A 20,712-nucleotide genomic window follows, 5' to 3' on the forward strand; every position below is an offset into this window, starting at 1 on the left:
GTTGTTCTCGAGTGAGGGGAGGATGTGTGATTGACAGGTGGATCAGAGGAGTGTCTGCAGTGATGAGGTTGCTGTATCAGACTGATGTGAAGAATGAGCCAAGTCCAAAGACAAAGCTCAAGATTTACAGGTCAATTCCTCCCCAATGGGCCTTGTTTGGTCCTGGTTTGGTTCTCTGGCTGTAGGGACTATGTCTCTTGACTGGCCTGGGAACATCCTTCCGGAAGAGCTGGAGGAGGTGTCTGTGGAGAGGGAAGTCTGGGCCCCGGATAAAGCGGAAGAAAAAGGATGAAAACAAAACAAGACCGTGAAACTAGACGTGTTCTGTTGATGCTACAAATACACTTGAAATAAATGACTGGACTTGGTCAATGTTATTTAACATGTATGATTAAAGGAGGACTATGTAACTTTTCTGGGAGAGGGTCTGCCACCTGCTTATCTCCATGGGGATGTTACCCTTTTGTTCAGCAGTATGGCATTAAATGCATCTATAACACAATTAGTTAATTACAAGTGCTTTTATTCCTCAAAAATACCTCGAGCAGACCTGACCTGTGACGTCATCATCTCCAAGAGATAGTTATGTTTTAATGCCTTACTGTGGTACATTAAGTAAAGCAATAAGATCTCCATGGAGACAAGCAGATGGCAGACCATTCACCGTAAACTTATATAGTACATCTTTAATCAGTTCTAGACGATTTGAAGGAAATCACAGCGTCTTGTTTCAGCTTTTTGTAAGAACCTACGCGATTATGGTAGAGTTGATTTTCCTCAACGTTTGACCTTCACTTCAGCTCTGGTCTGGGATCCAGAATACAAACGTGTTCAATACTTTACGAAGGTGAGTCAGGTCAGCTGTAAATGTCCGAGTTCAGATGAGCATGATTGATAGTGGATTATCAACCACTGAGACAATTTAAATTTTGTTTATAAATGACGGGTGACCATCAGTGGTGGAATGCAACAATGTAAAAGTAGTAAAGTACAGTACTTAAATACAAAATTTAAGTTTCTGTACTTAAGTACATTTTACAGTGGATACTTTTTACTTTAGTACATTTTAGAGCAGTATCTACACTTTCTACTCCACTACATTTTTGAACAGGACTGAAAAGTTAACGTTTTGTATTATTGTTTGAGCCCTGCTGAAAAGGCTGAGGGTTTATTTTTAACACATTCAGAATTTGAACAAACAAAAATACACAAATAAAAGCAAATAGAAAAAGTTGTTTCTGTTGAACAAAATTCAGCTCAAATCTTTATCAAAATCACATTTGAAGCTTTATAACACTCAAAATCTGTGCGAAATACTTTAAATACATTTTTAAATAGGTACTGTAATAATTTTACTCTATAGATTTCTTCATATGATATTTTTACTTTTACTTGAGTATTTTTTGCTCCAGTATCTGTACTTTTTAAGTAATGCAGTTGAGTACTTCTTCCACCTCTGGGGATCAATGAGCTCCTTCGTTTCACGTGTCACTGAAAAAAAGTTAATTTGATTGGATGATCATATTTGGTTCTGGATCGAGATGCAGCAGAGAACGAGAGGCCCAGACCGATACTCCTCTGTGTAAAAATATAGATTTAGATCATTCTGGATTTGCTGGCAACTTCAACTCAAAGTTAACTCAAAAGCAGGAGATGAGCAAATGTGGCGCCGCCAGGATCATGGTCGTGGCAGACGTGGAGCGTGGGAGTCATGGTCGGAGCTGGAGGAAAGAATTCTTTTGTACATAACCATGACCTGCAATGATCAACTTTTGATTCTTATTTATTTTTTGTAATTTTTTCCGTAGCAGCATTGTATTAATAGGCAATGTTTTTGACTGAGGGTATGATACAAGAAAAAAGGCAGTTCTTTACAAATACAAATTATTTAGTTAGTGTATACATGGTTTATATACACGGTATCCACAACAAATATACAATTCATAGTGTGTTTGTTCTGAACATGACATAGGCAACTTTATTTTTAGCATTTTAGACACCATCTGCTTATTCTGTAAAGTAGAAAACAAAATTAAAAGGCACATCCGATGCAATATGGATTATTTTTCAGTCTATTTCCGAAAATCTTTCAAGCTGAGAGAGTAAAGAAAGAAAAATATTGAGAAGTTTGTTGTGTTGTTGTAGTAGTAGGAGCAGCCACTAGAGGGAGCTGGCTTCTTTTTGGTGTTGGTGGGGGGTCTTAGTTTGACATCCTTCCAGTGCTGAAGTTGAAAGTGTTTTGAAAAGCACAGTGTCAATATAAGCAAATCTATTACAAGTCTATATTACCAGCGCTACCAGATTCATCTCTACCGGATTTGTGTCAAGTGTGCTGCCATCTTGGAAAGTCACAAGTTATATAGAAAATCATGATAATTCAAAAGGTACAGTATGCAATTTTCCAGGGAAACAAAGTTAAAACCATAACTCGGAACATTCTCCATAGACATAGATGCCATACTGTGGAATAATATCGCCAAAGAAGCAACATTTCCATGGAAAGAAGCAGGAGAAGGCCCACGTTGGGCCAAGTAAGAGTCAGGTTTGTGGAGATGCAAGCCCGCTTGGAGAAAGGAATTATTTTCTCATGTTAACACAACCAAAACAAAGAAAAAAAAAGTTTTGATGATTTTTGGCTAAAATGTTACATACTGAGGCTTTAACCTGTCACCTCAATGTTGATCAATTTTTGAACATAATTGGTAAAAAGTAGCTGAAGTGCTGCCATTTTGACTTTTGCCTTTTCTGATTGGTCGAGTCTCCCATACAAAGTGCCAGTAAACCAATAATGAAAGAATTGGCTTAAAAATGTCAAACATTAACAATATAAGAAAGTGCCAAAGATTATATTAACTAAAGAATACGACAGATTTTACCATTTTCAACCAACTTACCAGTCTGGAACTTTCTCACCATATTGCCACCAACTAAAACCCAGGGTAGACAGAACTAGACACAATTCCCAATGGAGCTATTAGTTTTTGTGATAAAGTGCTATATATTGAACTGAATCTAACTGAAAACCACCACTTCAGGTACTGGATTATTATCGTAGTTTCTTGGTTAATTCTATAACAAAAAACTCTTTATACAGTTTTCTCAATGCTAATAAACAGCCTCTGTTTCCTTAAATACAGTTCAAACTCAACTGGCAGCTTGATGTTATATTAAGCTACATTCAAACTATGCACCATTTGGACTGGAACAAAACTCGTACATGAGAAACATAATTTCTTAACAGATTTTGGCACCATCACTTAAACGGGTTTTTAAATATGGAAGGTTAGGTTATGTAAGGTTATGTTAAGGGTTTTCAGACAACCAAACTATTCAAAAATTCAGTTAACAATTCAGTTAGCCATTAGCCTTAATAAAGCCTGAACAAAGATTTAATAAATAATGAATACATCTGATTAAGAATGACTTGATATCATAAACTGTATAAAGAAGTGAACTAAGTGTGACGTCACCCACAGCGTTCAGCTCCAGTCAAATGAAGCTCATCGAGGCAAGCAGTTGTAGGGGCCAATGTGGAGCAAAGTTTCATATTTGGCATTTCGACCGAGAGTATCATAACAACCAAAGAGCTAATCCGGAGCGAGGCTGTTGAAGGTAACGCCCCTTTCCATCCGCAACGCTGGTTTAGCAAGGGGCGGGCGCTTAGCAACACTGTCAATCAAACCTACTGCTAATACTAGCGGGAGCGACCTTGGGGAATGAAGGCCTGATATTTGTATTATTAATGTTCATATCTTCAATCACAGACAACATTGTGAAATTAAAAACCCTAGGATCATGTAGAGCGGGTTAATACGAACATTTAAGATCAAGATGACGAGTCTAACAGCAGCAGTGCATGCAAAGCAGCATGACCACTTCCTATTTAGAACAGGGTGGCTAGCAGGTTAGCTATGTTCATTTACATATACAGTCTAAGCTTAATACGCTATCCCAGTGTTTCACAATCATCATCTTCTTGAGTACCCTCTAAGCATTGTCTCACATTCGGAGTACCCCTTATTAACGGTACCAGTGTTTCTTTGGTAATTATAAATCGGTTTGGTTCATTATTAATTAAAACTTTCTTCATGCTTTATTAAGACTAATTAAGGTTTATTTATTATGAAGTGGTACCAAAATTCTAAATCGATTACCAGTAAGGTCCATGTTTAGTCCTGGTTTAGACCTGTTTAAACAAACATTCAAACACAAGCAGTGCCAAACTTAATATGCAAATTTGAGTTTTATCCTTTCCAAGATGGCCAACACACTTCACCACATAATTTTGTTAAGACATCAGCTTTTCTAGGCTTATGCATCTCCATCTTTATGTTGTATCATTGCAGATATTTCTTCTTGTATAATATTTTCGCAGAGTTTGTTTTTTTCATTCAAATGTGCAAAGAAGAAGTCCCCTGGCTATTTCTCCCCTCTTGTGTTTTAAAGGCAACATTATTATTTCGCGGACCATAATCTTTGACAATCACAGTGAAAGTAGATCAGGTTCATAATAGGGGGATTCAGTGTCGCCTCGGTAACAACGTTAAAAAACAAAATCAAAAATCCCTTATCCCCCTGCATAAAATAAGACTTTGGCGATAGTTTATTCAATACAAATGTCTTCCGATCACACAAAATATCTTCCAAGTTCAAAAGTCTAGTGTGAATGGGACCAAACTGATGTCAATGCCCCAAAATAAAGCAGTTGACAAGTTGAGGCTACAGAGAGAAAGTCCGATGCCCCCTTTTTAGTCAAACATTCAAAAAGTTTTGTTTTTTCGATTCAGAACAAATGGGGTTTTGAATAATGCTTCTGGTTAAGAGAGGGTAAGTCGAAATGTTTATTGTAATAAATAGAAGTGGTGGGAGAAGATCCATTTTAGTCCTGGTTTAGACCTAGTTTAGTCCTGGTTTAGAGCTTGTTAAGTCCTCCTTTAGATCTGATGTAGTCCTGGTTTAGGCCTGGTTTAGGCCTGGTTTAGACCTGGTTTAGACCTGGTTTAGACCTGGTTTAGACCTGGTTTAGACCTGGTTTAATCCTATTTAAGAATCTGGTTTTATTCTTGTTTAGACCTGTTAAACAAGATTTAATCCCTGGTTCAGATCTGTTTTTAGTCCTGGTTCAGTCCCTTGTTTTTGTTCTTGGTTTTGTACTTGGCATGAAGATGGATACTTGGAGAAATAGAAAAAACATGGCTTCTACAACCATGTGGAATAAAATTACTAAGTGCATTTTAATCAACTGATTTCAAATTATAATAAGCTATAACTTTTTTTTTTTATTTGGGTAACTGCTTTTAAAATATTTTTGCTTCTCCAAATGTTCAAATACCACTCCCATTTATTACAATAAATACATAAACTACACCCAATCCTTCAACTATTTATGTCTTTATCGAGTGCTTTGAACGGCAGCCATCTTGCTTTTTTGACTACGCCTCTTTGAATCATGCTCGATGGTGATTGGCTGGCACTCCGGTGTGTCTCATTCTCATTGGCACAGAGGGTCGTGAAGAAGGCGGAGCTACTGATCCCCTGAGAGGCACAGCGAATGACAGAAGAGATGGAAGAGGTGGGTGGGACTAAGACGGGCCAATGAGGAAGCGTCCTTTTCAATATATATATTTTTTTCCCCCAATGATCAGTAGCTTTAAGTTTGAAATTTACAAACACTTGCTTGGTGGGTAATGCACTGGGAATTAACTTTGAAATCTGGCTTAACCATCTTGAATCTGCTGCAAACTTGATGTACAAAATTGCAATTTAATTAGCTAGCTTATGTGCTATATTTTAACATTTGAGAGAATACTGAAATATGAACTGCTAAACTAATGCAAGAATCCCATGCCTTTCAGAACATGTTTGTAGAGGTTAGAAACTACAGTGTCAGGAACTTTGCAGCCTTATACAACAAATTATGAAAAATAGTGTATATAGTGTATTAGCAATTTTTGACCAACTACCAATATGTGTAATATATTAAGACTTTAAGGTAAAGTCTAATACAATATAATGGAAGATTTTTCTTAATTTTGCACATAAACTACTTAAACGACAATGTACACTCATGTTTTACAGCGATTCGAGACAGGCAAACTAACTATGCTAATTACCCATGCAATCACCACTTCCTGGTTTTGCCGCGTCCCTATTGGCTGCTCTCTGTGTTCTCCACCAATGAGAGGCCTTGGAGGGGTGGGGGCAACAGCTCTCGTTTGTAGGTCTTTGGTGGTAGTTTGGGTAGCTGCGGACTGGAGTTGTGCCGCGGGGGTACAGGTGGAGCAGCGATTGGCGGCAATGAGCACAAACTGTTTTGGCTAGCACTTAGCGGGCAGCTCCGACGCGGTACCCGTGGCGATGGCGTGCTTGGCGGCGTGTTGGGCGAACTTGGTGAACTGTTGCCGAAATCCCAATGGTAGCGTCCGACCGGGGAGGGCTGGAGGTTGAGGGGGTAGTTGATGAAGATTTCTGGCGGGCGTTGGGGTACTGGAGGGGGAGTATCGGGCATGGGGTCGCGGGGTGGAGGGGGAGGGGGGCTGGGTAAGGGTCCATCCACTGGCAGAGGGCCGTTGTATGGGCCGCGAGGCTGGGTGCGAGGAAGAGGAGGGGGCAGCCGAGGAGGGATAGCGGGAGGGTTATCCGAGCCAGCACCCATCTGAGGAAAGAAAGAAAAGAGGTATGAATTTGTTACTGTTACAAACTGTTACAAAGTAAAGTTAAAACTTTAAACACAAAATGTCCCTTAGTTCAAATTAAATCCTGGTTCTACCCTGGTCTGTAACTGCTTTTATTCTTGTTTAAGCATAGTTTAGATTTGGTTTACATCTTTTTTTTTTTTGTTTAGTTTTAGTCCCTGGATCTGTCGTTTAGACCCCAGTATATGCTTGGGTAAGTTATACAATATTTTAATCTAGTGGGAACAGTTATATTTTGCCCTAAACACCAGTACGACCCCTCCCTTCTGACCTTTGCCTCTGACAGAGCGTCCTTCCTCCTCGGGGGCAGAGGAGGAGGTTTCAGAGGCTCCTCTCCGAGCTGATGGAGGCTCCCACATGACACAGACTGAAATTCTGATTAAACAAAACAAAAACAATCAATAGTAAATATAATAATCCCTACATCATTATTAAAGCAGTTTATGTGGGAGGAGGGAGAGTGCCCGCAGACCTTGGGACTTACTGGATGGCGGCAGAAGAACCGGAGCGAATATAGAGTTACTGCCTGCTGGAAAACGCACAAACAGAAAGAATAGTTATTCATAAGTGCGAAAATGAGGAGCAGGAGAAAAGACTCTTCTATGATGTATGAGGTGTTTTTAAATATCTTAATCTTAAACAAATATCCAAAATTTTGAACTTGTTCTCACAATTTACTCACAAAATTGTTTCAACAGTGAATGTGAAAGACTAACTCTGATCTAATTTAATAACAAACCAGAACATGGGTTAAACTGGTCTAAAACATTTTAAACCTAGAGTCCCGTCCGAGTCCCGTCCGAGTCCCGTCCGAGTCCCGTCCGAGTCCCGTCCGAGTCCCGTCCGAGTCCCGTCCGAGTCCCGTCCGAGTCCCGTCCGAGTCCCGCCCCTGGTTCAGTCCAGGTTTAGCCTTGGTTCAGTCCAGGTTTAGCCTTGGTTCAGTCCAGGTTTAGCCTTGGTTCAGTCCAGGTTTAGCCTTGGTTCAGTCCAGGTTTAGCCTTGGTTCAGTCCAGGTTTAGCCTTGGTTCAGTCCAGGTTTAGCCTTGGTTCAGTCCAGGTTTAGCCTTGGTTCAGTCCAGGTTTAGCCTTGGTTCAGTCCAGCTTTACCTCCATATGAGCTGCTGAGATCGTGCTCCATAAAGACACTGCTGAGGTCTGAGGATGCAGACTGTGGGGGAGTGGGAGTGTTTGGGCTCGTGGGCACAGAGGCAGAGGTTGGGGGTTCCTGCTCTGTCTCTGCAATGCTCCTAAATGTAATCTTATGAGGAGGCTCTCTCTCCAGTGGGACCGGATGGCCTTTCACAGTACCAGAGGTCGAGGTGCGAACAGGCCTGATACCAGGAGACTTCAGAGAGTACACCGTCTTTCTGGGCTGAAACAGTGGAAATAAATATATTTAAATTTAAGAGTTTCTTTATATCAATAAGTTTCAGCTTCCTGTTTATACGCCCCATTTTTAGCACTTTTCACCATTTAATAAATTGTTTCGAATTATTAATTGCTACGACAACGGTAGAAATTTTTATCATTCGGAAACTCATGAATAGCACTTGATGACTAGCAAAAGATGGCAAGGCAAGTTTATTTGAATTACTTTGTGTACATATTGTGCTATACAAAGTGCTTTATAGAATAAGAAGGACATTAAAAATCACACAAATCAAAACATAAATAATCAAATAATCATAAAATTTACATTAAAACCCAAGAGTGCGGAATAAAAACCTTTCAGTCGTATACACAGCTAAACAGAACTGTTTTGAGCCTGGATTTAAACATTGTCAAAGTAGAGGCCTGTCTCACATTTTCAGGAAGAATGTTTCAGGTTTTAGCTGCATAAAACTGAAATGCTGACTCCCCATGTTTAGTCCTGACTCTGGGCACCAGCAGGAGGCCTGTCCCTGAAGTCCTCAGAGTGTGAGATGGTTCATGTGGCACATGTCAGAGATGTACTTTGGTGCTAGGCCATAGAGAGACTTGTACACAATTAGAGCTACTTTAAAGTCTATTCTTTGAGCTACAGGAAGCCAGTGCAGAGACCTGAGCACAGGACTTATGTGCTCATACTTCCTGGTTCTAGTCAGGACCCGAGCAGCAGCGTTCTGGATGTACTGCAGCTGTGTTAAGGCTCGTTTGGAGAGGCCAGTGAGCAGGACGTTACAGTAGTCTAACCTACTGGAGACAAATGCATGGATAAGTCTCTCTAAGTCTGGTTTTGACAGTATACCTTTGATTTTTGACATGTTTTTAGACGGTAAAATGCTGCAGATGTTATTGATTTGATGTGGCTGTTAAAGTTCAAGTCTGAGTCCATTATTACCCCTAGATTTCTAGCCTGATGTGAAGGTTTTAGAGAGAGAGACTGGAGGTGACTGCTGACACTTTCTGTTTCTGTGGGCCAAAGATGATGACTTCAGTCTTGTCTGAGTTTAGCAGAAGAAAGTTGTTTTGCATCCACACACTGATCCGTTGGATGCAGTGGCAGAGTGAATCCACTGGTCCATAGTCACCTGCATTTCTCGCTATAAACAAATTCTGAAGATTTTGCATGTGCCAACTTATGACTAATTGTTTTTTTTTTTATATTACAAGTGAATGAAATGGCTTCGACTAGAAGATCTTGCAAAAATAAGCCTGACATATTCGTATGCGGTGAATACACCAATGTTCCTCACAGGAATCAAGTCACAAGTTTCATAAAGCGTGCTTACCATGCTTATTTTGGGATTAAACTTGGTGACCAAGATGAAGCTTGGGCGCCACACATGGCATGCAAGTCATGCACCGAGTATCTGCGTCAGTGGACTAAAGGCAAGAAGAGTTGTCTGAAGTTTGGAATTCCCATGGTTTGGAGGGAGCCGACATCAATAGCTACTTCTGGGCTATTGATGTGACTGGGATCAACAGAAAGAACCGAAGCAGCCTCAAGTATCCTGACCGTGAATCAGCACGTCGTCCTGTAGCTCACTGTGATGAAATTCCAGTACCTGTCTTTGTAGAAGTTCCTGACATCAGTGACAAAGATTCCTCCTGTGTGGTTTTAATGATGATGCTCCACATCCTTTTTCCCAAAAGGAGCTAAATGTTCAGATTTCCTGAGAATCTGGGATCACTGAGTGATGAGCAGGTGGAGAGATTCCATCAGGACATAAAAGAGATGGAGACCAGGTATCAGGGACGCTGGGATGCAGTCATGATGGCTGATTACTGTTGGACTCTGAAGAGAGACATCCCTGCTGCTGAGCATTCAAGGGGTTCATAGAAACAGAAGTTCATGTCCTGAATTTTGCACAATGATAACGTAACGTTCCAATTTACATGTACTTACCTTTATCAATTAACATAACGTAACATTTAATTAATACATTCTGTTAGAAAACTATTTTTTATCTCCTAAAACATTTTTGGATGAGAAATATTAAAGAAAATCAAATGTCACAAAATTGTAATCAATTTAGTCAGAAGATCGGATTTTTCTAAATCAAATTAGCATAAAAACCTGACCTGACTGAGAAAAATGGATATCATTTTTGGATTCAGCAGTGCTAATTCAGTTGAAAAAACACAGACAACTTTCAAAAATGTTTTTTTTGTAACCCTGTGTTATTGCTGTGTATTAACTGGCCCCATGGCAGCATGTAGAGATTGAACAACAGGGGTCCCAGGATTGACCCCTGCGGAACCCCACAGGTCAGGGATATTTTATCTGAAACACATTTTCCGATCCCAACAAAGTACTCCCTGTTTTCTAGATAGGACCTGAACCAGTTTAGTGCCATACCAGAGATGCCCACCCAGTCCTCCAGTGTCTGTAAGAGGATCTCATGATCCACAGATGAAGTTTAAATGTATCAACTGGACAAATCGTTGAAGTGAAGACGTTTTGCTGCTCATCCAAGCCCCTTCTTCAGTTCCGGTCAGAATGCTGGTGGCCACTGCCTTATATCTATCTGAAGGGAGAGGCTAAACACACTGAAACTGTAAACATCTATTGTCTCCAGTTTCAGATGAAACTACCCTATTCAGCCCTTAACGACCCTGCTATTGTTCTCATTGTTCTGGGTCTGAGGATGGAGTTATAGATGGGGGAGGACATAATCTCTGCCCCATCTCTAACATTGCCATGCAATTATTGTTGGCCCTTTTTATGAATGGCCACAGACTGTATAAAGAAGTGGCTTAAGTAAGTGTGACATCACCACAGCGTTCGGCTCCAGTCACATGAAGCTCATTGAGGCTAGCAGTTATAGCAAAGAATTTGGAGCAGTGTTCCATATTTGTAATTTCGATTGCGAGTATCATAGCAACCAAAGAGCAAATCCAGAGCGAAGCTGTTGAAGGTAACGTCCCTTCCCGAATGCACCGCTGGTTTAGCAGGGAATGGGCGCTTAGGAACGCTGTCCATCAAACCTGTTGCCAACGCTAGCAGGAAAACCTTGGAAAAAGAAAGTGCCTGATTTGTCTGTTATTAATGTTCATACCTTGATTTACAGACACAATAGTGAAATAAAAACCCCAGGATCATGTAGAGCAGGTTCATACGAACATTTAAGACCAAAATGACGAGTCTGACAACAGCAGTTACAGAGAGAAGGAACAGTTTTCCAATGTAATGTGAATTGGAGCTGGAAGTGCGCCCATTCTCACTTCCTATTTGGAACGCAGCAGCTAGCAGGTTAGCTATATCCATTTATACATACAATCTATGCGAATGACCAGGGATACTTACGAATCGTGGAGGCTGCCTGCTGTTTCGAGGCTCGATCTCCAGAGACATGTTGAAGAGATAATCTGCAAACTCCTTCTCTCCTCTGTTCCCCATCGGATTCAAGTTTTCAAAGAACCTCTAAATCAACAAGGACAATATGGAGAACAGTTAACACAATCTACAGCTCAAATCTCACGTTATTGCATAAAAATGGCAAAAATCTCACTACTATTGCAAAGAAACTGTACACAGCTTTCAAGTACTGTACAATAAGTCAATATAGTAATTATCATGACAGGTCTCAACTCATTGCATTACAACACAAATCTGCCGTTTAACATAAATTTTTGTTTCCCTCATCTGTATTAAATACAGTGGGAAAGGAAAGTATTCAGACCCCCTCATATTTTTCACTGTTTGTTATATTGCAGCCATTTGCTAAAATCATTTACGTTTTTTTCCTCATTAATGTACACACACCACCCAACATTTGTCAGAAACACAAAATTGTTACAATTTTTGCAGAATTATTAAAAAAGAAAAACTGAAATATCACACGGCCATAAGTATTCAGATCCTTTGCTCAGTATTTAGTAGAAGCACCTTTTGAGCTAATACAGCCACGAGTCTTTTTGGGAATGTTGCAACAAGTTTTTCACACTTAGGATTTGAGGATCCTCTGCCGTTCCTCCTTGCAGATCCTCTCTTGTTCTGTCAGGTTGGATGGTGAACGTTGGTGTACAGCCATTTTCAGGTCTCTCCAGAGAAGCTCAATTGGGTTTAAGTCAGGGCTCTGGCTGGGCTGTTCAAGAACAGTCACAGAGTTGTTCTGAAGCTACTCCTTTGTTGTTTTAGCTGGTGCTTAGGATCATTGTCTTGTTGGAAGGTGAACCTTCAGCCCAGTGTGAGGTCCGGAGCACTCTGGAGAAAGCTTTTGTCCAGGATATCCTTGTACTTGGCCGCATTCATCTTTCCTTCGATTGCAACCAGTCATCCTATCCCTGCAGCTGAAAAACACCCCCACAGCATGATGCTGCCACCACAGTCTCAACAGTGAACATGCTTCACTGTTGAGACTGTATTGGACAGGTGATGAGCAGTGCCTGGTTTTCTCCACACATACTGTTTAGAATTAAGGCCAAAAAGTTCTATCTTGGACTCCAAGATGGTGAGCAATAAGATTCTCTTTTCTGATGAGACCTTCAGGTGTTTTTTAGCAAACTCCACACGTTCATGTGTCTTGCACTGAGGAGAGGCTTCCGTCGGGCCACTCTGCCATAAAGCCCCGGCTGGTGGAGAGCTGCAGTGAAGGTTGATGTTCTAGAACTTTCTCCCATCGCTGGAGTTCAGCTACAGTGATCTTTGGGTTCTTCTTTACCTCTTTCACCAAGGCTCTTCTCCCCCGATTGCTCAGTTTGGCCAGACGGCCAGCTCTAGGAAGGGTTCTGGTCTTCCCAAACATCTTCCATTTAAGGATTATGGAGGCCGCTGTGCTCTTAGGAACCTTAAGTGCAGTAGAATTCTTTTTGTAACCATGGCCAGATCTGTACCTTGCCACAATTCTGTCTCTGAGCTCTTCAGGCCATTCCTTTGACCTCATGATTCTCATTTGCTCTGACATGAGCAAAAATTTCAACAATTTTGTGTTTCTCTATCAATATGTGGTGCTGCGTGTACGTTAATGAGGAAAAAAATTAACTTAAATCATTTTAGCAAATGGCTGCAATATAACAGAGTGAAAAATGTAAGGGGGTCTGAATACTTTCTGTACCCACTATATTATTGGCTTATAGAATGTTGTGATCTGAAATGTGCATTAATACCCTAATGTCTTGCTCCACTTTGAGGCAGTACGGCTGGTTCTGGTACTGTTGGATCTCTCCTGTGATTTCGGCCACTTTCCGTCTTTTGCTGAAGTTGATGAGTTCTTTTCCGTGGCGTTTGAGAAAATCGGGGTTCCCCTCCTCCGTCTTCAGGATGTTGGTTAAATAGATTCCTGAGAACAAATAACAGTCAGAAAATGGTCCAATTGGCCATTAAAAAGCTAACTATGTAACTTTTTGTGGTCGACGGTCTATAAACCACATTCTTTCCTTGGAAATGTTATTGCTTTGACTAGAATGTTCCACAGTAAGGTATTAAACCTATCTTGCTCGAAAGAGACAAGCAGCATGTGCCAGCAGGCCAAGTTACAGGTTTTGTATCATTCACACATTTGAGTAACCCTTTATTAGTCTGTCTACATCTCTAAAGCTCAAAATGTTCTATTTCACCTTGTGATATCATGAAGTGGTAGTTTTCACATTAACAGATCGTTTTACCTTTTCTTCAGTAAAGATTGGCAATTCCAGGTTCTCCTAAATTCTCCTAATGATTCTAATGAAGGTGTGTGGAGTTTAAAAACACAGTGGAGACACTTCCTATATTACCTCATGACATCATAAGGTGGAACAGAGTATTTTCAATTTGAGAGAAGAACTCAGCCTAAATATGCAGGGTTTGTGTGTTAAACATGTGTGAATGAAACAAAACACAACTCCAGGTCTGTTTGAGATGAGGAAACAACATAACTTAGATCAGAAAACAGCGTAATATAGGCTCTCAAAGTTACTACACAAGAGATCCAATTGTGTTATGCAACGGTAATTTAGCAGTGTTTAGTAAAGATCAGTTATGTTTTGGGAAACACTAAATACTCATAAAACCCCTTTGATACAAGGAATATAAATACAGGTACAATGTAATCGAAAACAGTGACTGCATAGACTTGAATAAAATTTGGTTCTTTATACAGGACAAAAGCACAGACTGTATTTAAAAGGTGCTGTGTGATGAGTGACCGCTGCCAACTGCTGTTTATGTAAATGTTATCGCTCCATTTTAAACTATACACTCTTAAGACTAGTACATGGTTTTATAGTGACATATTCTTACCAAAGAAAGGCACACAGGGTGGGTTTATTGACTTGAGTTTTGCCAAATATTTCTTAAAATGGTCCTGGCTCAGCTCCACGGCCTCCTCCAGAACTTTCTTCTTTCTCTCGGGGATCGCCTGAAACAGAACACAGGACACAAAAATATGGTTTACAATTTATAATTGTAAAAGATCTTTTTTTAAATGGATGTTGTATTAAAATGTCATAATTATGTCTTGTTTTGGGTTTTTTTTTTACAGTAGGTTAGAATAGGAGTTTAAGGTAGATTGTGTTAACCTGGTCAACAAGATGAATTCTTGTGACATTTATGGGTTCACAAACGCCCAAGAATCCATTTGGCCAATTTTAGTTCAGACCAATCACAGCCCAGTATTATGGCTTGGGCCGAGCTAAAAGGTGAAGTGCCCAAAACAAACCAAAACAAACACGGCGACAACATGACAAATCTTCGTTATGACGCTCCGCCTTTCCCGCCTGCTCTCCACAAAAGCCTTCAAAGACCGATGTGTAAAACCATAGACTGTATAAGTGGAGATAGCCAACCTGCTAGCTGCTGTGTTCCAAACAGGAATTGAGCATGGGTGCACTTCCAGCTCCATCGACTCGCTTGTATTGAAAAACTGTCATCCCTCCCTCTATAACCGAGAGCCTCATTAAAATGTTGACATTAACCCGCTGTACATGATCCTGGTGTTTTTATTTTGCCATTTTGTCCGTGATTCAAGACATGTACATTAATAACAGGACAAGACAAATCAGGTGCCTCTTTTCCAGAGGTCTCTCCCACTAGCGTTAGCAACAGGTTTGACTGACAGCGTTGCTAAGCATTAGCTCCCTGCTAAACCAGTGGTGTGGGCGGGAAGGGGCGTTACCTTAAACAGCCTCGCTCCAGATTGGCTCTTTGGTTGCTATGATACTCATTGTCGGAATTCCAAATGTGAAACTTGGCTCCAAATTTGCTGCTATAGCTGCTAGCCTCAATGAGCTTCATTTTGAGCTGAATGCTGTGGGTGATGTCACACTCACTTAGTCCACTTCTTTATACAGTCTATGTACTGAACTCAAGTCAGAGTTATACACAGTTTGGCGTTAGTTTAGGCACTGTAATGTCTTGTAGGTAAATGTGTCCTCTACAATTGGCCCATCCTTTAATGCCACTTTCTCAATGCTAGCACTAGGGATGGGACGATATTAAATTTTAGACTCACGATTATCGTGGCCAAAATAATCACGATTAACGAGATTATCGCGATAATTATTAACCTGTTAACGTTCCGACGGCCCGGGCCAACTTTACAACTTTACAGCAATGTACATACACTTCTGCGTCACCCACACAAACAATCTACACATCAAATGAAAGCTGCGGCGCTCGTCTTTCTGGATATACAAACAATTTTCACCTGCAATCACCACAGTGCTGACAGGAAAGACGTTTTTACAGAAAAGTCACAAAGTGTGAATCTGGACTTCACTTACCATTGAGCGCTCTGGTTCTGTCAAACATCAACATATTCACACAAAGTTGGTCTCATTTGTTCCGTAAAGGTCCAGAGAATATAATCTAGTCAAGAAATTATGTCCACAAAATAAGATCCTCCATGTCCAATCTGCTGCAGGAAAGTACTCCAAATATGAAATCTGCTCCGTCACTTCTTTGCCTTTCTTTAGTCGATTTCAGGCATAATAAACTTCTGACAGCGCCAACTTTGTTCCCCAGTGCTAAACACACGTGTCAGCTTGTGATTGACACCAGTGTTGCCAATAAGGTGGGGGTTGTGGGTTACTGAGGCCGCAGACAGTGAATCAGTGCTACAGATGACTGAAAGTTTACGCCCCACTCTTCCCCTTGTAGAATCAACCAATTACATCCCACACATTTAGTGACGTTTTCCCCTTACAGCCAATGAGCAGCGGGACAGGATGATGTATCACATGCCATGGTTTTCCGTAAACAGACGTACCCGGAAGAAAATGTGTCCTCCTCAATGCCACGCTGTCGAAATGGACCGGTCCTTGTTGCGCCGGAAGTGACGCAAGTGCCCGTCGACGAACACTTAATTTTTTTAATTAAGGCACTTTGGTGAATTAGGAAACAAGTGGATGCAGAAATGTGTGCATAATGGCGCATTTTACGCACTGTTGTTTTGCGTTTTAAACATGACGAAAAGGACAAAACAAAGGGAGGACGTGATCGAGGACACTGTGGATGTTTGTACAAGTTAAACTAGAGGCATCTCGGACCTGGAGCATTTCATGGCAAAGAGTAAAGATCCCACAGTGGACTCAGGAGTAAAGGACCTTATTTTTTGATGGATTGGATGCTGTTCTCGATCGGCAAGCGTGGTTTATTCTGCTATTGACTTAATTGTAGGAAAAATATACCGTGTATAATCGTGTTCATTTGTGTTCAGCTGTATGAGTTAGACTTAATTTGTCTATTGGTTAAAAGGTGTTGTTTTATTCTGCAGTTTGCATTATTGTAGATAAAAATATAAGATGTGCACACATTAGCATCTCATCTGTGCGCACGGGTGAGGCGCGCACTGGTACGTTCCTGTGGAGTGTTACGAATCAGACTTTGTTTTTGTTGATATCTGACAGAATATAGTTGAGACAGAGATAAGCACAGAAGCTACAAGTGTCATTGCTATGACAGAGTGGGCAAACACCAGAACTAACATCTAAACATTGTATTGGAACTGGAAACATGAAGCAGTGTGGTGCTGTAAAGGCGATTATAATCGTGTGCGATGATCGCGATTATTAAAAAATGCCACGAACGATTAATTGTGGACCTTTTTTTATCGCGATTAACGATATTATCGTATATCGTCCCATCCCTAGTTAGCACTACTGCCACAACTGTGTTTTTGCCATAAAAATAACACAAAATCACTAGTTTCTTTTCACCTCAAAAGTGTGATCGAGCCTGTAGACAGGAACAGAGTTGATGGCGCTGACGACCTCCAAAACTCCATTGAAATTATTGAGCTCCTGAAAAACCTGCAGAATCTCGATGATCCGAGTCATGACGGCCACACGCTCCTCCAAGTTCATCATCTCCACTATACACCTGGAAACAACACGAGGATTCTGATTAACAAATACTAATACTGTACAAGTGCTGTGAGCTCTAATATTAACCCAAGAAGCAGAAATAGTGACAAATGTAACTTGCGTTCTATGAGACCCAGATGACCTGCAAACAAACTCACTTTTCAAACCAGAGCGTGAGGTTGGTGGTGTGGCGGATCATTCGGAGCAGATTTGGAGAGTTCTTTTCTTTATCTTCTTTGGTCCAAACACTGCCAACCAACTCCGAGGGACGCACCGCTCTGGGGAGAGAGAAAGAGAAGGCTGAGACACTGAGGCGATTATAATCAAAGTACTAATGAAAATAACTTGGATAATGTAATATGTATGTGTAGTGTAATAGTCTGTGTAAAGAGTGGACTAAGTGAGTGCGATGTCACCGACAGCGTTCGCCTCGAGTAAAATGAAGCTCATCGAGGCTAGCAGTTATAGGGGCCAATTTGGAGCGAAGTTCAATATTTGAAATTCCGACCATGAGTATCATAGCAACCAAAGATCTGTAATGACGCTGTTGAAGGTAACGCTCCTTCCCGCCCGCACCACTGATTTAGCAGAGAGCGGGCACTTAGCAACGCTGTCAATCAAACCTGTTGCTAACACGAGCAGGAGCGATCTCGAGTAAGAACGTCCCTGATTATTAATGTTCAAATCTTGATTTACAAGCAAGTTACAAGTGAAATAAAAACCCCAGGATCATGTAGAGCAGGTTAACACAAACATTTAAGACCAAAATGATGAGTTTGACAGCAGCAGTTACAGAGAGAGGGAACACAGTTTCTCAATACAAAGTGAATTGGAGCCAGAGCCAATAGGAAGTGAGTATGGGCGCGCCATTTGGAACGTATATATGGTCTATGGTAGCAACACAGTTTTTTAAGGAAGGGTGGTTTTAGACTGAGTACAGATAACTCAGTAAATTAAAGAAAACCTGTAATATTTATCAGCTTACAGAATTCTGTGATGTCATCTGAAACACAGCAATAACTCACAGTTCCTCCCCTCACCTGTAGAGCTCAGACTCGAGTAGGGTGAGCTGGCGTGCAATCTCAATGGGGTGCAGAGTAAGCAGGTCAAAGGCGTCAGTTTGTCCTGCGCGACACAGGTGCCACTCGATGGGAGGGGGCGGGCTCTCAAACGTGATGTTATGGCTCACTCCGTTTGACTGTGTCTGCAACTTCCTCTTTATGATCTTATTAATGGACTCCACCCACTTCCTCATAGACTTTCCTGGAATAAATAAAAACATATATATGGGGTTTTAGGTGATGAGATCACCCGACTATTTAGTATAGACATTCCTAAATTCTTTACATTAAGGAGGAAAAATATCTAAATTTATCTAAAACACATACACAACTTAAAAACTTATCTTTGCCAAAAAACACGTCTAAACCAGGTGTAAACCGTGTGATAGAAATTTAAGTATAGTCATGTTGTGTATTTAAAAAGCATTTGATCTGTGTCAGTCTGCCAGACCCAGACCAGACATTAACATGTGTGAAGCTCTGTCTCCATCCCACAGGAAACTCGCTGTTGTTCTACCTGTCTAAGTGTAAAAGTTCATTATCATATGGCTGTGAAACAAAAGTCACTCTGCTTTGAAATGTATGTAGCATTGTCATTCTGGTATAAAATAGTCAGAGCTCAGATGCTCAGGGTGGCTGGTGGGTGGTTGGTTGGGTTGTTGAGACTTGGACTTAGGGGAGAGGGGAACTGGGGGAGAGGCCGGGAGGCTACCAGTCTGTGGCGAGGGCAGGCCTGGGCCCTGTCCTGTCTGTATCTGCTGCAACAAACAATAAACCTTTTTTCCTGTATTGCAAAACTCACCGAGCTTCGTAAATGGATTACTTTTCATCTACAACTGTAATTTTTTCCACAACAACCAGATCTAAACCAGTTCTAAATGTAGTACAGTGTTCCCTCGTTTATCGCAGGGATTACGCTCTAAAAATAACCTGCAATAGGCAAAACCCACGAAGTAGTCATCTTAATTTTTTTTACAATTGTTATATATCTTTTTCAGCTGTAAAATCCCTCACCACACACTTTATACACTTTTCTCACACAGGCATAAACATTTTCTCATATTTCTCTCATTTAAACACTCAAAGTTCAACCCTTCGTAGGCGCCTTTGTCTGTGCAGAAGGTTTCATTGACATTGTGGGTTTTGTCGGGGAGAAAACTTGCAAAGATACAGCACTTCAGAGTCACACTGTGATCAAACATTTATGTAAATTTGGCTGAATGCATTCTTTATTGCACAGGAGACCTGGATTGTAGACCATTATGGACAATGGTCTACAATCCTTTAGCCAACCAGGACGCAGAACACAATGCATGTTAATACACTGTAAAAAAAAAAAAAAAGCATGCAAAACTGCACTAAGAAAATCTGCAAATCAGCAAGACCGCGAAAGGTGAACCGCGACATAGCGAGTTACAACTGTATTCTAGACCAGGTCTAAAATAAGACAGCCAGGTCTGAACCTAGTCTAAACTGGGACTAAACCAGGTCTAAACCAGGGACCAAATCTGCGAAACAGCGAGACCGCAAAAGGTGAACCACGATATAGCGAGGGACAACTGCATTCTAGATCAGGTTTAAACCAGGTCTAAAATATGACAGCCAGGTCTGAACCTGGGACCAAACCAGGGACTAAGCCAGGGACTAAGCCAGGTCTTAATCAGGTTTCAACCAGGACTAAACAAGGACTAAACAAGGACTAAACAAGGACTAAACCAGGACTAAACCAGGACTAAACCAGGACTAAACCAGGACTTATCCAGGACTTATCCAGGACTTATCCAGGACTTATCCAGGACTTATCCAGGACTTATCCAGGACTTATCCAGGACTTATCCAGGACTTATCCAGGACTTATCCAGGACCGCGGCCAGGGGCCAGAGGGGGTCTGGTTTGGGAACCACAGAATCTCATCTCTCAGCTCCTCCGGGACCATGGTTCTTGACCGGAAAAAAGGTGGCTTGCCCTCTTCGAGTGGGTGAGGAGTTCTTGCCTCAAGTGGAGGAGTTCAAGTGTCTTGGGGTCTTGTTCGCGAGTGAGGGACGGATGGAGCGTAAGATTGACAGGCGGATCGGTGCAGCGTCTGCAGTGATGCATTCGCTGTATCGGTCTGTTTTGGTGAAGAAGGAGCTGAGTCGAAAGGCAAAGCTCTCGATTTACCAGTCATTCTACGTTCCTATCCTCACCTATGGTCATGAGCTCTGAGTAATGACCGAAAGGACAAGATCGCGGATACAAGTGGCTGAAATGGG

The 20,712-nt window shown here is 41.2% G+C and overlaps 1 protein-coding gene across 4 annotated transcripts in view; it reads right to left on the reverse strand.

Annotated features, from left to right (window-relative positions):
- Positions 1–1,867: 1,867 nt before the first annotated feature.
- Positions 1,868–20,712, reverse strand: part of sos2 (son of sevenless homolog 2 (Drosophila)) — a 59,439-nt gene continuing 40,594 nt past the window's right edge. Inside the window, exons 14-23 of one of the 4 annotated variants that reach the window (XM_033988239.2) lie at positions 18,440–18,662; positions 17,558–17,677; positions 17,253–17,415; positions 14,338–14,455; positions 13,227–13,399; positions 11,425–11,541; positions 7,803–8,067; positions 7,180–7,224; positions 6,967–7,070; positions 1,868–6,655 (exon numbers count right to left, since the gene is read on the reverse strand). In XM_033988239.2, the coding sequence (XP_033844130.1) occupies positions 6,149–6,655; positions 6,967–7,070; positions 7,180–7,224; positions 7,803–8,067; positions 11,425–11,541; positions 13,227–13,399; positions 14,338–14,455; positions 17,253–17,415; positions 17,558–17,677; positions 18,440–18,662 (1,835 nt within the window). In that variant the 3' untranslated portion in view covers positions 1,868–6,148. Of the gene's footprint in view, positions 6,656–6,966; positions 7,071–7,167; positions 7,225–7,802; positions 8,068–11,424; positions 11,542–13,226; positions 13,400–14,337; positions 14,456–17,252; positions 17,416–17,557; positions 17,678–18,439; positions 18,663–20,712 lie in introns of all 4 variants that reach the window. The other 3 variants (XM_055231100.1, XM_055231099.1, XM_055231098.1) reach the window with 3 other exon arrangements.

Source organism: Periophthalmus magnuspinnatus, chromosome 22, assembly GCF_009829125.3.
Source record: "Periophthalmus magnuspinnatus isolate fPerMag1 chromosome 22, fPerMag1.2.pri, whole genome shotgun sequence".
NCBI classification, from domain to species: Eukaryota; Metazoa; Chordata; class Actinopteri; order Gobiiformes; family Gobiidae; genus Periophthalmus; species Periophthalmus magnuspinnatus.